General features: G+C 52.0%; 5 protein-coding genes across 5 annotated transcripts; 4 read left to right on the top strand and 1 right to left on the bottom strand.

The window, feature by feature from the left end:
- Positions 1 to 300: 300 nt before the first annotated feature.
- Positions 301 to 1,160, top strand: PODANS_1_14020 (uncharacterized protein; the record flags this gene model as incomplete). The annotated part of the gene is made up of 2 exons (XM_001905071.1): positions 301 to 407; positions 473 to 1,160. The coding sequence occupies 2 exons, from the start codon at positions 301 to 303 to the stop codon at positions 1,158 to 1,160; spliced, it is 795 nt and encodes a 264-aa protein (XP_001905106.1).
- Positions 1,161 to 4,159: 2,999 nt separating this feature from the next.
- PODANS_1_14010 (uncharacterized protein) lies at positions 4,160 to 6,361 on the top strand (the record flags this gene model as incomplete). The annotated part of the gene is made up of 4 exons (XM_001905070.1): positions 4,160 to 4,889; positions 4,948 to 5,010; positions 5,078 to 5,616; positions 5,699 to 6,361. 4 exons carry the CDS (start codon positions 4,160 to 4,162, stop codon positions 6,359 to 6,361), a joined length of 1,995 nt encoding a protein of 664 aa, XP_001905105.1.
- A 1,204-nt stretch (positions 6,362 to 7,565) lies between these two features.
- PODANS_1_14000 (uncharacterized protein) lies at positions 7,566 to 8,240 on the top strand (the record flags this gene model as incomplete). Its single annotated transcript, XM_001905069.1, has 1 exon — positions 7,566 to 8,240. The coding sequence occupies one exon, from the start codon at positions 7,566 to 7,568 to the stop codon at positions 8,238 to 8,240; it is 675 nt and encodes a 224-aa protein (XP_001905104.1).
- A 653-nt stretch (positions 8,241 to 8,893) lies between these two features.
- PODANS_1_13990 (uncharacterized protein) lies at positions 8,894 to 9,930 on the top strand (the record flags this gene model as incomplete). Its single annotated transcript, XM_001905068.1, has 4 exons — positions 8,894 to 9,270; positions 9,354 to 9,439; positions 9,501 to 9,558; positions 9,612 to 9,930. 4 exons carry the CDS (start codon positions 8,894 to 8,896, stop codon positions 9,928 to 9,930), a joined length of 840 nt encoding a protein of 279 aa, XP_001905103.1.
- A 95-nt stretch (positions 9,931 to 10,025) lies between these two features.
- PODANS_1_13980 (uncharacterized protein) lies at positions 10,026 to 10,398 on the bottom strand (the record flags this gene model as incomplete). The annotated part of the gene is made up of 3 exons (XM_001905067.1): positions 10,026 to 10,048; positions 10,114 to 10,227; positions 10,287 to 10,398. 3 exons carry the CDS (start codon positions 10,396 to 10,398, stop codon positions 10,026 to 10,028), a joined length of 249 nt encoding a protein of 82 aa, XP_001905102.1.
- Between the last annotated feature and the right edge of the window lie 580 nt (positions 10,399 to 10,978).

Here is a 10,978-nt window from a genome sequence, read left to right as displayed (position 1 = left end):
AGTCATCAGGAGCTCCCCCTGTCGGGTCTGAGGTGCAACTGCCAGCGGCCGGCCTCCAGAGCTTTGGGGAAGCAGGCTGCAGGGCTGACGCGCCAAAGAGGTCCCACCTCAACCTATCTGTACAACAACGACCGACCGCATCACCACAGCTTTAGTAGCCAGCTTCAACGTCGCTTGCATCAGCACTCACTAACTACCTTATCTACCTGCTTGAAATTTCTCACTACCCCTCGGCTTTGCAATCTGCAGTCTTCCCCATTCCGCAACACCCCAAAACTTGACTCCCCAACCACGTCCACGATGGCCATGTTCAGCCAGAACCCGCTCTTGAACGGGCCCAACTACTCGTTCAGCGAGGCACCCAAATTCAACGCTCCCGAGGGAGCTCGACAGCATCGCTTTGACCCGTACGCTCTGACTAGCTGTTTGTTCTCCGCGGCCAGAAACAGGACTAACATTTCTTGTAACACAGATACACCGACAATGGTGGCTCGACCCTTGCCATCGCCGGCGCCGACTTCACCATCATGGCTGGCGATACCCGTTTGACCTCGGGCTACAGTATCAACTCTCGGTTCCACCCCAAGGTGTTCAAGATCGGCGGCACAACTTCCGACCAGAGTGATGCAACACTGGTTCTCTCGGTCGTAGGGTTTGCGGCGGACGGGGAAGCTCTCAAGGAACGGCTCGATGCCATTTGCAAAATGTACCGCTACCGCCATGGGAAACCCATGAGCGTCAAGGCGTGTGCACAGCGGCTGTCGACAATTCTTTACCAGAAGCGGTTCTTCCCATACTACGCCTATGCTATCCTTGGCGGCCTCGACGAAGAGGGCAAGGGAGCCGTCTACTCATATGATCCAGTCGGCAGCTACGAGCGGGAACAATGCCGGGCAGGCGGTGCCGCGGCCAGTTTGATCATGCCATTCCTCGACAACCAAGTCAACTTCAAAAACCAGTTCATTCCGGGCAGTGGTGAAGGTCATGCTCTCCAAGAACGCGAGCGACGCCCGTTGACTCGTCAGGAGGTCGAGACTCTGGTGAAGGATGCCTTTGACGGGGCTGTCGAGCGTCATATTGAAGTCGGCGACGGACTGCAGATGATGATTATTACAAAGGAAGGGATTGAGGAGGTCATTTTGCCCCTCAAGAGAGATTAGAGCGGTCCATAGCTGTTATGGCGGTGACCCAAGGGCAGGCAAAAAGAAGGGCCTTGGCCTCATTGACACTTTGGAGTCACGACTATGCAAAATCACGAAACCAATGATGATTCTTTAAAGGCCCCTCTTGTTTCCATCTCTGCAGGCTGTGGACTGCTTGTTGTATTGTTGAAATGTCGACGGTTTCGATTGTCCCGAATGCGTTAACAGTGTCCGGAGCAAGAGATCCGGACAAATTGCGTGGCAGGCCATGTCGCACTCCGTTTTGATTTCAGCAAGCCACAGCTAGGCTGCCAATTGCGTGCCACAATCTGACGCATGAAAATGACGATAAATTGTGCTGCACAAGTGCCCGTTGGCTAGCGGAATGGGGTAACCAGAACAAAACATCAAACAACTGCCCTGCATAGTCATATATAGTGCACGTTGATACTCCAGCACCTCAAATGCTGTCATGCAATCTGATGGTCTGATAACTACTTTTGAGTTCACAGCTGAAACAACATCTGCCCCAAGAAACTCCGCTACTGTGTAAGCTCAACTTGATTGGGACACACCGAAGACTACGCATGGGGAACTATGACGGCCACAGGGTATTCAAAAGCTGGTTTTATCTAGATGAGTTTGCGTCAGTGGATTACTCGTGGTGGCCACTGGAGTTGCGCCTTAACAGATTTATCAGTGGCACAGATCAGATGCTCAACCCCATCTGCCTATGACGTAACTGAGCGCTATCAAAAACCAAGAAAAGGGGACGATCTAGTTAACAAAAACATGCATACCTCTATTTGAACCTCGAATGTCTTCACTCAGTACAAAACTAATTGTTCGCAATACCTTGACCGTTCTGGAAATAACACTATGGACTTCTCGTCTCAGGCCATCTTCGGTCTAGGTATTGTTGTGATTATACATTCCAAACCAGAATATATCTTACCGTCTTCCTCGGCCATCGAGTACACTACGTGCCTACCGACACGGGAAGATCCTAGCGAACAGCGGTTCGTCACCACGCACATGTCAACAGACGCTTTTCTACTACCGGCCCTGTGGTACGACTTACAAGGTAGGGATGTACACTCCGTGGAGACCGCCTTGTTTGTTGATCAACGAGGACACATGTGCTGTACGCTAAACCTTTATAATCCCCGATTTGCTTCACGGGTATGACGAAACAAGTGTTTTGTCTCTTCTCATCTCTTTCCTCAAATGGGCATACGTGCATACCAAGAGTTCAGGAAGGCAAGGAGACCAAACACCGCACCTACACTAGGTAAGTACATTCCAGTTTGAAATCATAACTATTGTTCAAGGTAAGCGGTGGCAAACTGGGTGAGGGTACACTAGAGCAGCTTTGCCCCTCTCCCCCATGTCTCGGGACTGAGTGTCGCTCCTACAGTCAATGGAAATTCCCTTGATTCCCATCAAGCGCCTGCATCGAAAATTACCCCTGGTTCGCCTCTTCTTCAGCCACACACCCGTGACACCCCAAACAGGGTGGTATTTCCCGGCTTTGTCAATAATGACTGCCGCTCTCTCCACAGTCCAATCCGGACTCCTCCCTCGCCATCGCTGTTAGCGATCTTATTCCCGATGTTTCTTCCCATCAAGCGCCTCTCGAGTTTGATGGCGCTCGAGCAACAGCGACTGCACATCTTCGCCTGGACGGCGGCTCAGGACCGGGTCTAGCACTCCCCGCCAACCCGGTGAACCAATCCCGATGTGACCTGTGAACTTGTTGAGCCTGGGCACCGCCTCCCAGACCCAATCTGTTGATCGGGCACGGTTCTAGATGCAGATAATTATCCCCAGCCCTAGTCTTGTGTGAATGCCGAACCCTACCGCGCGTGGGTTTGGCCACCCACAAGCCTTGAATAGCAGATCTGCGGCCCCCTCGCCCATCTGGGTTCGCGAGAGGGCCACACCGTTGCCTGAATGGGGTTCCAGGAGGAGCTTTTGGTTTCACGGGCTCACCCACGTCTCTGGCCAAGAAAATGGGCACCACAGTACACCTTGAGCAAGTTAGCTTTGACAGGTGTTGTTGGGAAGAGATTGAGAACCATAGACACATTTCGCCGCCGTGCTCTCCCAGCATTACGCATTACGCCACTGAACATAATCCCCCCGTTATTCTATCGCACGACGAAACAACTGCGCAGATATCACCTGTTCACGGAACTCTGGCGTGTCTGTCTGTCGTAACAGCTTCGGGCTACTGCCGTGTGAAGTTAGTTTAAAAGGTTCATCCGACATCATCCACTAACTGGTCCTGACTTCTGAGCCTTGCTGCCCACACCACTGGACCGGATCGCTGTTTTGTTCGCGGTGTCTCTCCAGTTGGGAGGGATCTCGTTCTGTCTCGCCTCCACGCGCTACTTCCCTGTCTCCTCCTGCTCTTTGCAGATGAACGACCCGCCGCATCGTTAGACCCGGACGAAACATACCGGGCATTTTCCCCGCCAGATTTGTGTGTCCAACCCATTGGAGCAGCCCTACCGAGTGCTATCGTATCGTGGCGAAGAGTTTACTGGCTGTGCCTACCTAGCTTGGTATCAACCCTATCTTGATATCGTCTGCCCGGTGGACTTGCCTCGGCGTTCGATTTTTCTCCTTCTGGCTTTCTGACCTTGCCATCAAGCTGTCAAAGCTGGGTTTTAAAGGAAATCAAGCTGAAGCTGTGCATCACCCAAGAGCCTACCCAAAAGTATCACACACCCCTGTACCCGAACCTCTCTCGCCCTTGCATTTGACGCTTAACCACGGCGATCTCCCTCCCAAAAGATTGGGATTCTGTCAGGTTCGAGAAGCCCTCTACACCCCCCCTCGCACACTTCCCACTAGAGACATCATTTGGGTCGTGTGAGTGTTGTTGAGAGACTGCTTTCTTGCCATAATCTGCACCCTACAACACAGAAAAAGCAGGAGAACTGAGCAGGTCTCTGGGTGGCGGTATCCCAAATAGACTCTTGAAGCTGGGTTTGATAGCCTTTGGCATCCCAATGGGAGATACACCACTCCAGCACGGCGCTCCAACAGAGTTCCTCGGACAAGACGCCCCTCCGGGAACGCTTTCGGTCTCATCCTCAAGTCTCGGGCCGGGTCACATCGCTGCTGAGCATCCGTCCGTGTACCCCTCGACACGCCCTCAACAGCAGCCAGACGCCGGATCGCAACATGCTTTTGCAACTCAACTCGAAATGACGCATCAACAAAGAACCGGGGGCTTCGATATGAGCAGCATGGCCAACGCCCTGCCCCAGCAAGCATACCGACCGGGCCCTTACGGACAAAGCCCACAGAGATATAACGCGCCTGGAATATCATCCCCCGGAACGGCGCCTCAAATCCCTGTCTCTCAATATGGGGCACCGAACGCTATGGGACCGGCCGCCCCTTCTCCTCAGTATTACATACCACAACCGCATATGGCGGCGCAGTACTACCCGACTCCCCTACCCCCCCAGCAGCCAGCGGGTGCTAACATGCCACCTCCGGGAGATGTGAACTACTATGGTAGCCATGTTGTTGTGAACCAACAACATCACCCAGGCGCACACTACTATTACCCGCCGACCGCACACTTTGCTGGGCAGTCACCGCATGTAGCAACACAGCTCATGCTTGGACAGTATGCGCAATCGAATCTGCACCACCTCGATGCTGGTGCGCAACACCCGCATCTCAACAATCAAGGGGTTCCCATCCATTCCCCAGCCCATCATGGAACGCGTGAGTTGCTTCACTAGTCCCGCACGCAAGTCTCATCTCTAATGTCAAACAATAATAGCCTCGACAGAAAGCCGTCAAAATAATGTTGTTCGCGGTCCTCCCCGAAAGCCGCGCCAGAGTGGTGAGTGTTCTCAAGTCTTCCCGAGTGTTGGTGGACTCAACAAGAACTGACAAAGTCTCCTGAACAGGCCACGCCATATGGATCGGCAACCTACCTCCTCAGACAGAGCTCATGAGCTTGGTTCATCACGTCTGCAAGGAAGCTGATGGACTGGAGTCACTGTTCCTCATCTCGAAAAGTAACTGCGCGTTCGCGAACTTCAAGGACGAACAGTCATGCATCGCGGCGCAACGAAAACTCCACGACTCCAAATTCATGACTGTCAGACTGGTCAGCCGGTTGCGAAAAAGCACGGTAGAAGGACCTGCCGGTATCACGGCACCGACAGGACCGGCTATCTCGTCAACGCCGACGGTAACAGCGGCTCAGGAACAAGCTGCTACTATTGGAGCCGATTCGGATGAAACAAAAACTCCCGCTTCTTCGACGCCGGCGGCCGCTGCCGATTCGAGTGTAACAAGCCCCAAGGTGGAAAGTGGTTCTTCTCAGAAGGACAGGTTCTTTGTTCTCAAGAGTCTGACGGTGGAGGACTTGGAGCTGAGTGTCAGAACGAATATATGGGCGACTCAGTCGCATAACGAAGGGACCCTCAACAATGCCTTTAAAGTAAGTGTTCTGGCCATGTTCTCAACCTGATTTCGTTATTTCAACGTACAGGACACACCTGGCTAACTGTGTTTCCAAACAGGACTCGGACAACGTCTATCTCGTATTCTCTGCAAACAAATCTGGCGAATACTTTGGCTACGCCCGCATGACATCTCCCATCAACGACGACCCCGCAGCAGCGATAGAATTTGCACCCAAGGCACAGTCCTCGGCTGATGTTGACCTTCCCAAGGCCATAGCCACCGAAGCCACCGAATTCGCGCCCAAGGGCCGGATTATCGATGACTCTGCCCGCGGCACCATTTTTTGGGAGGCAGACCGCGGAGACCAGACGCCTGATGGCGGGCAAGATGAGGAATCCGGTGGGTCGGTCGGTGGGGACGGTGGAAGTGTCCAAGGTGTTGGTCAAGAGAATGGGGTTGGTGTTGAGTCTAAAGCATGGGGCAAGCCGTTCCGACTGGAGTGGTTGTCAACGGCGAGGCTTCCGTTTTATAAGACTAGGGGACTTAGAAATCCCTGGAACTCCAACAGGGAGGTGAAGATTGCCAGAGACGGTACAGAGCTGGAGCCCTCAGTTGGAAGGAGGCTGATTGGGTTGTTCAACAGGATACAGAGTCCGGCCATGCCTATCATTCCAGGAATGGGGCCAGGGCCAGTGCCTGTGCATGTCCCTGTGTCAACGGCCGGAATCCCGCTGGCAGCCGGTGGCTACCCCCTGCCGCCGAATGTGTTGATGAGGTGATTAATTGGATATGGGTGCTTTGTGTGTCGAGTCTCTTGGAAGGATGCTGCTGGCTGGCAAAGACTTGTACGATGGTACCTACTACTAGAGACAGCGACATGCTTCCCTCGTCGTGTATTTTGAATGGCATCTCTATAGTGTACAATCAGCCTTGTTCTATTGATTGCTTGTCTTACCTTCCAGTACATAGTCTGGCATCAATGAGCTCTGCATCAAGCTTGGGTAAAGCTTCCCATGTCTTCTGCCTCAGTGCCTTCTCAGCTAGCTAGTTACACACGGACCACTTAGTGCAGTGTGCACCGAAAGCTGTCGAAGCTTCTAACTGGTTCGGTTGTGGTGTCAAGAGTGGCCCCACCCTTCCCGTCTTGGCAGGAACTGGTGCCGAAACATGGATGCCCTGTCTAGCCGCCATCAAGATAACTTGACCTTCAACATCGATATCAGATGGTTGTGGTAACCTTTGGTGTTGCTGAAGGAAGGCGTAACTAAAACATGGTCATCTGAGTGTGCTCAACTGGCTAGGTAGAACGCGAGCAGATGGCGTAAACGCCTCTCGCTCAACAACTGATGACTCCGATGGTGTGAATCACCGCCGGCCTGGCCACATCGATATCAGAGACAGCCACCGGGTATCTACGCCAAAGTATGACTTCTTGAAAGAGCAAAAAGCATGCAAAATCTAGGTAATTTCCAGTTCTGATTTGTCCATTTGCTAGGCAGTATGAAAGTCTAAAGTTGATTCTCATTTGTTTTTGGATGAGTTGTGGTGGACTTTGGAACCTTCTGGAGCCTTCGCAAGTCAGCCTTCCTTCCTTTTGTTTCTGGCAAGTCGACCTGCAAATGCAGTGTGTGCAGCACATCATGATGCAAACACCTCTTTCCGCAGCGTGTCATGCTTCTGCCCGGAGCATCAGGTCCTTTCTAGAAGCTACAGGTAGCATCACACTCTTTTCTTTTTGCTGTGGGCTTGAAGCTTGTGGAAAACGCCATCAGGCTTGACCAAAGCTCCTCTCAAGTATATTAAGCCTTTGAATCTCTTTCAACCTCTCCAACTCTTTTCTCCCAAGATCAACAACAACAAAGCAAAGCAAAGCAACCACAACAAGCTCTCAGCTCTCAAACGCACTTCAATCTTCCCCGCTCTTCATAACAACTTTCCAATTCTCACAACTCAACAACAACAACCTTCAACCACTCTTTAAAAATGTTCTCCCGCAGCTTCTACGGTGCCGACCCCAGCTTCACTCCCCTCTTCCGCCTCCTTGACGACTTTGACAACTACTCGCGCGAAGTCCAAGGTAACGGCAACGACAACCACCAGAACGGATCCCGCAACTCTCGTCGCGCCATTCGCACCTTCACCCCCAAGTTCGACATCAGCGAGTCGGTCGATGCCTACGAGCTCCACGGCGAGCTCCCTGGCATTGCCCGCGAGGACCTCAGCATCGAGTTCACCGACCCCCAGACCATTGTGATCAAGGGCAAGGTGGAGAGAACCCGCACCGCCGGAACCCCTCCCGCGGGTCTCCTCGAGAACAACGACCAAGCCAGCAAGGCCATCACCGAGAGCGGCGAGGACCAGCACCCTTCTCACAAGGTCACCGTCGAGGATGAGAAGCCCGAGGACGAGAAGGCCACCAGCACCACCACCGTGGCCAAGACCGGCGAGAACAAGGAGGCTGCCACCCACCACAAGAACAAGCAGCCCGAGACCAAGTTCTGGCTCCAGGAGCGCTCGATCGGCGAGTTTAGCCGCACTTTCAGCTTCCCCAGCCGGGTCGAGCTCGACGGTGTCAAGGCTGGCCTCGACAATGGCATCTTGACTGTTGTGGTGCCCAAGGCGAAGAAGCCTCAGGTCCACAAGGTTCCGATCTGCTAGATTCAGTTCTGAGGACTTGCCAGGTGAGAGGCATGGAAGACATGAGTTGTTCGGAGTGATGGAAATGCATGGTGTTATGGAATTGGTACTTATGAGCATTGCTAGGCGTCTTTTGGAAGGTATCGAGTTAGGCACGCACAAGATACGGAGGATTTTACTCGGCACAGTATCGGGTTAGTTAATGGGATTGTGGAGGAGGATGATTGATCATGCATGAGATTTGGTGCCTGACAGTACATGGTAGTCTCACGGCTTTGGTAGTCAATGAAATAAGTTTTCGTTATAATCTTTTCCCTCGATTGATGTGACTTGGACTGTGATCTGACATGCATGTCTCTCCATGAATTGTTACCGAGAAGAATTGTGCAGCGGTTGAGGTGCAAAGAGCCTGCTCCGGTTCCTATTCATGATTGGCTATCGTGTATACGAAGCGACAGCTTCTCATGAATGGAGGGCAAATGCCATCAATTGCGCATTCGCTGACGACATCGGAGCTAAGACGGATATGATGTTCTTGGAAGCGTACCAGCTGATAGTGTAACCTCTGTATCTCCAACTGTAAGTAAACAACGTACGTACAATCAGATTGATCACCTTTTTCCCACGAGACAACAAAAATACAACATTTTTGCAAAAAGATCTCCCAAGATACCATGTCCACCACTGCTATCTCGTTCCGGCTCCCCAAAGCTGCGAGCCAAGGCTTCCAGAACGCTTCTGCTTACGACACCCACCGGCCCTCATACCCTCAAGAAGCCGTCACTTCGTTACTTTCCGCGCTGGGACTGCTGGGCAAGCAAAATACCAAGATCCTCGAGATTGCCGCTGGCACGGGGAAGTTCACCGAGCTGCTTGCCAACCGAGAGGAGGGATTCAACGTGATAGCCGTTGAGCCCCACGGGGACATGAGGGGTCAGCTCGCTGGGAAGGGGCTAAAGGGTGTCGATGTGAGGGATGGTCATGCGGGAAGGTTGGCGGTGGAGGATGGGGAGTGGGCGGATGGGTATATTGCTGCGCAGAGCTTTCATTGGTGAGCCTCTCTTTTGTCGCGTCTTGGAAGTGTGAGAGAGATATTGTTCGGGAACACTGATCAACGCGACGAGGGGACAATAGGTTCGCAAATAAGGAGACGTTGAAGGAAGCTCATCGAGTCTTAAAAAAGGGGCGAGGGTTAGGTGCGATTTGGAATATTGAAGATTGTGAGTTGATGATGTTTGCTCGATGGCTCGGTTCAGTGAGCTGATAGTCACGGTAACAAAGACAACAAACCCCGTGAGTGGAAGGCAACGACTACGTGGGAGGAGAAACTGAACTCATGGTATGACTTTTCTAGACAGGAAGGAGAATAGTAGAGCTGATCAATATTAACAGGATTTATTCCATATCATCCGACGGCCAGCCTCGTTTCCGCGATGGCCAATGGAGAGGTGCCTTGGAGGACCAACAACTATTCGCGCTTCCACTTAGTGAGGAAACCGTGAAATGGACAGTGTGGCTGTCGGAGGGTGCGCTTTGGTCTCGTATCAACACTCTCAGCCAGGTGGCGATACTGGAAGGGTCAGACAGAGAGGCGGCTGTCAGGGTGTTCAAGGAGGCGCTTCAGTCACCAGATGTTGAGAGGAACGAGAAGGGAGAGATTGCTCTTCATGGCGTTACCTACTTTGTGTGGACCAAGAAGCTCGACTCTTGAGATTTCTTCCAAACCACCAGCCCCAAAACTCCTCAGCAGGATATCAGACCCTACTCCCATGCCGCCGGATGCAGTGAATAACAGATTAAAACTTCTTAATCGGCAGCGATATACATGACTGGAAACATGTTAGAATCATAGTCAAAACTCATGTGTGTATTCGGTGAGGTGGTCACAACATACCATTGTTGCCTCTGACAAAGGCGTCGCCGTAGCTTCTTCGCTTGGCGCCATTAACATACTCCTCGGTCTTTTCCAGGGCAATGTTCATGTATCCATCCACAGACTGCAGCTCCCCTATTTTCATTTAATCTGTCAGTGGGATTGTCCTCTCTCAAAAGTTGGGCGGGACTCACCCTTGTAAACAACACCTGAGTTAAGCTTGACTGTGACAGGATGTCCAATGATTTCGCTGAGCCAGCCTGATGGGTCCTTGCCCTCTCCCTGAGTTATAGCGCCGTTCTCCATGATTAACTGAGTGACCGGTTGATAGTATTGGGCTGTTGTTCACAGAATCGATGTCGTTAATTGAGCGTGGCTCTATTCTGGATGAGTGGGTTGAGTGAATGAATGAGTTGAGTGTGATGTGTTGTTGCAAGGGGTGAGTGGTTCAGTGGTGACTGCAATCTGGGCCCACTTTCTTCTCTTTCAACACAGAGGCACGGGCCACGTGGAAGCTCCGGCGGCCCCCTGAAGGCAGGTGCAACTCCAGTTTCACCAACCAACATGGATGGATGAGATGTCTGCCTCAATATGATCCAACTCTGCAGTTCACCGAAGAGACATGTATATACATACATTTCTATCCAATTCCCAGTGAATCTGATACATTTGTATCTGCTGCAATTCTGAGAATCCTCCTTCTTGTCTTTTTCGTCTCATTTTCTCCAAGTGACTCACTCACCCATCTCATCTGGACCAGCCTTATTCACTACCTATCAACAACCTGCCCGGTCTGACACCCACCACTGACCAAGATTCCATAAGTAAATAGAGAGCGGTTCCTATTTTGACTGGCATAAGTATCAGGAACCTGATTCCCGACTTT

This window comes from Podospora anserina, chromosome 1 (assembly GCF_000226545.1).
Source record: "Podospora anserina S mat+ genomic DNA chromosome 1, supercontig 3".
Lineage (NCBI taxonomy): Eukaryota > Fungi > Ascomycota > Sordariomycetes > Sordariales > Podosporaceae > Podospora > Podospora anserina.
This window is presented reverse-complemented; position numbering and strand designations above follow the sequence as displayed.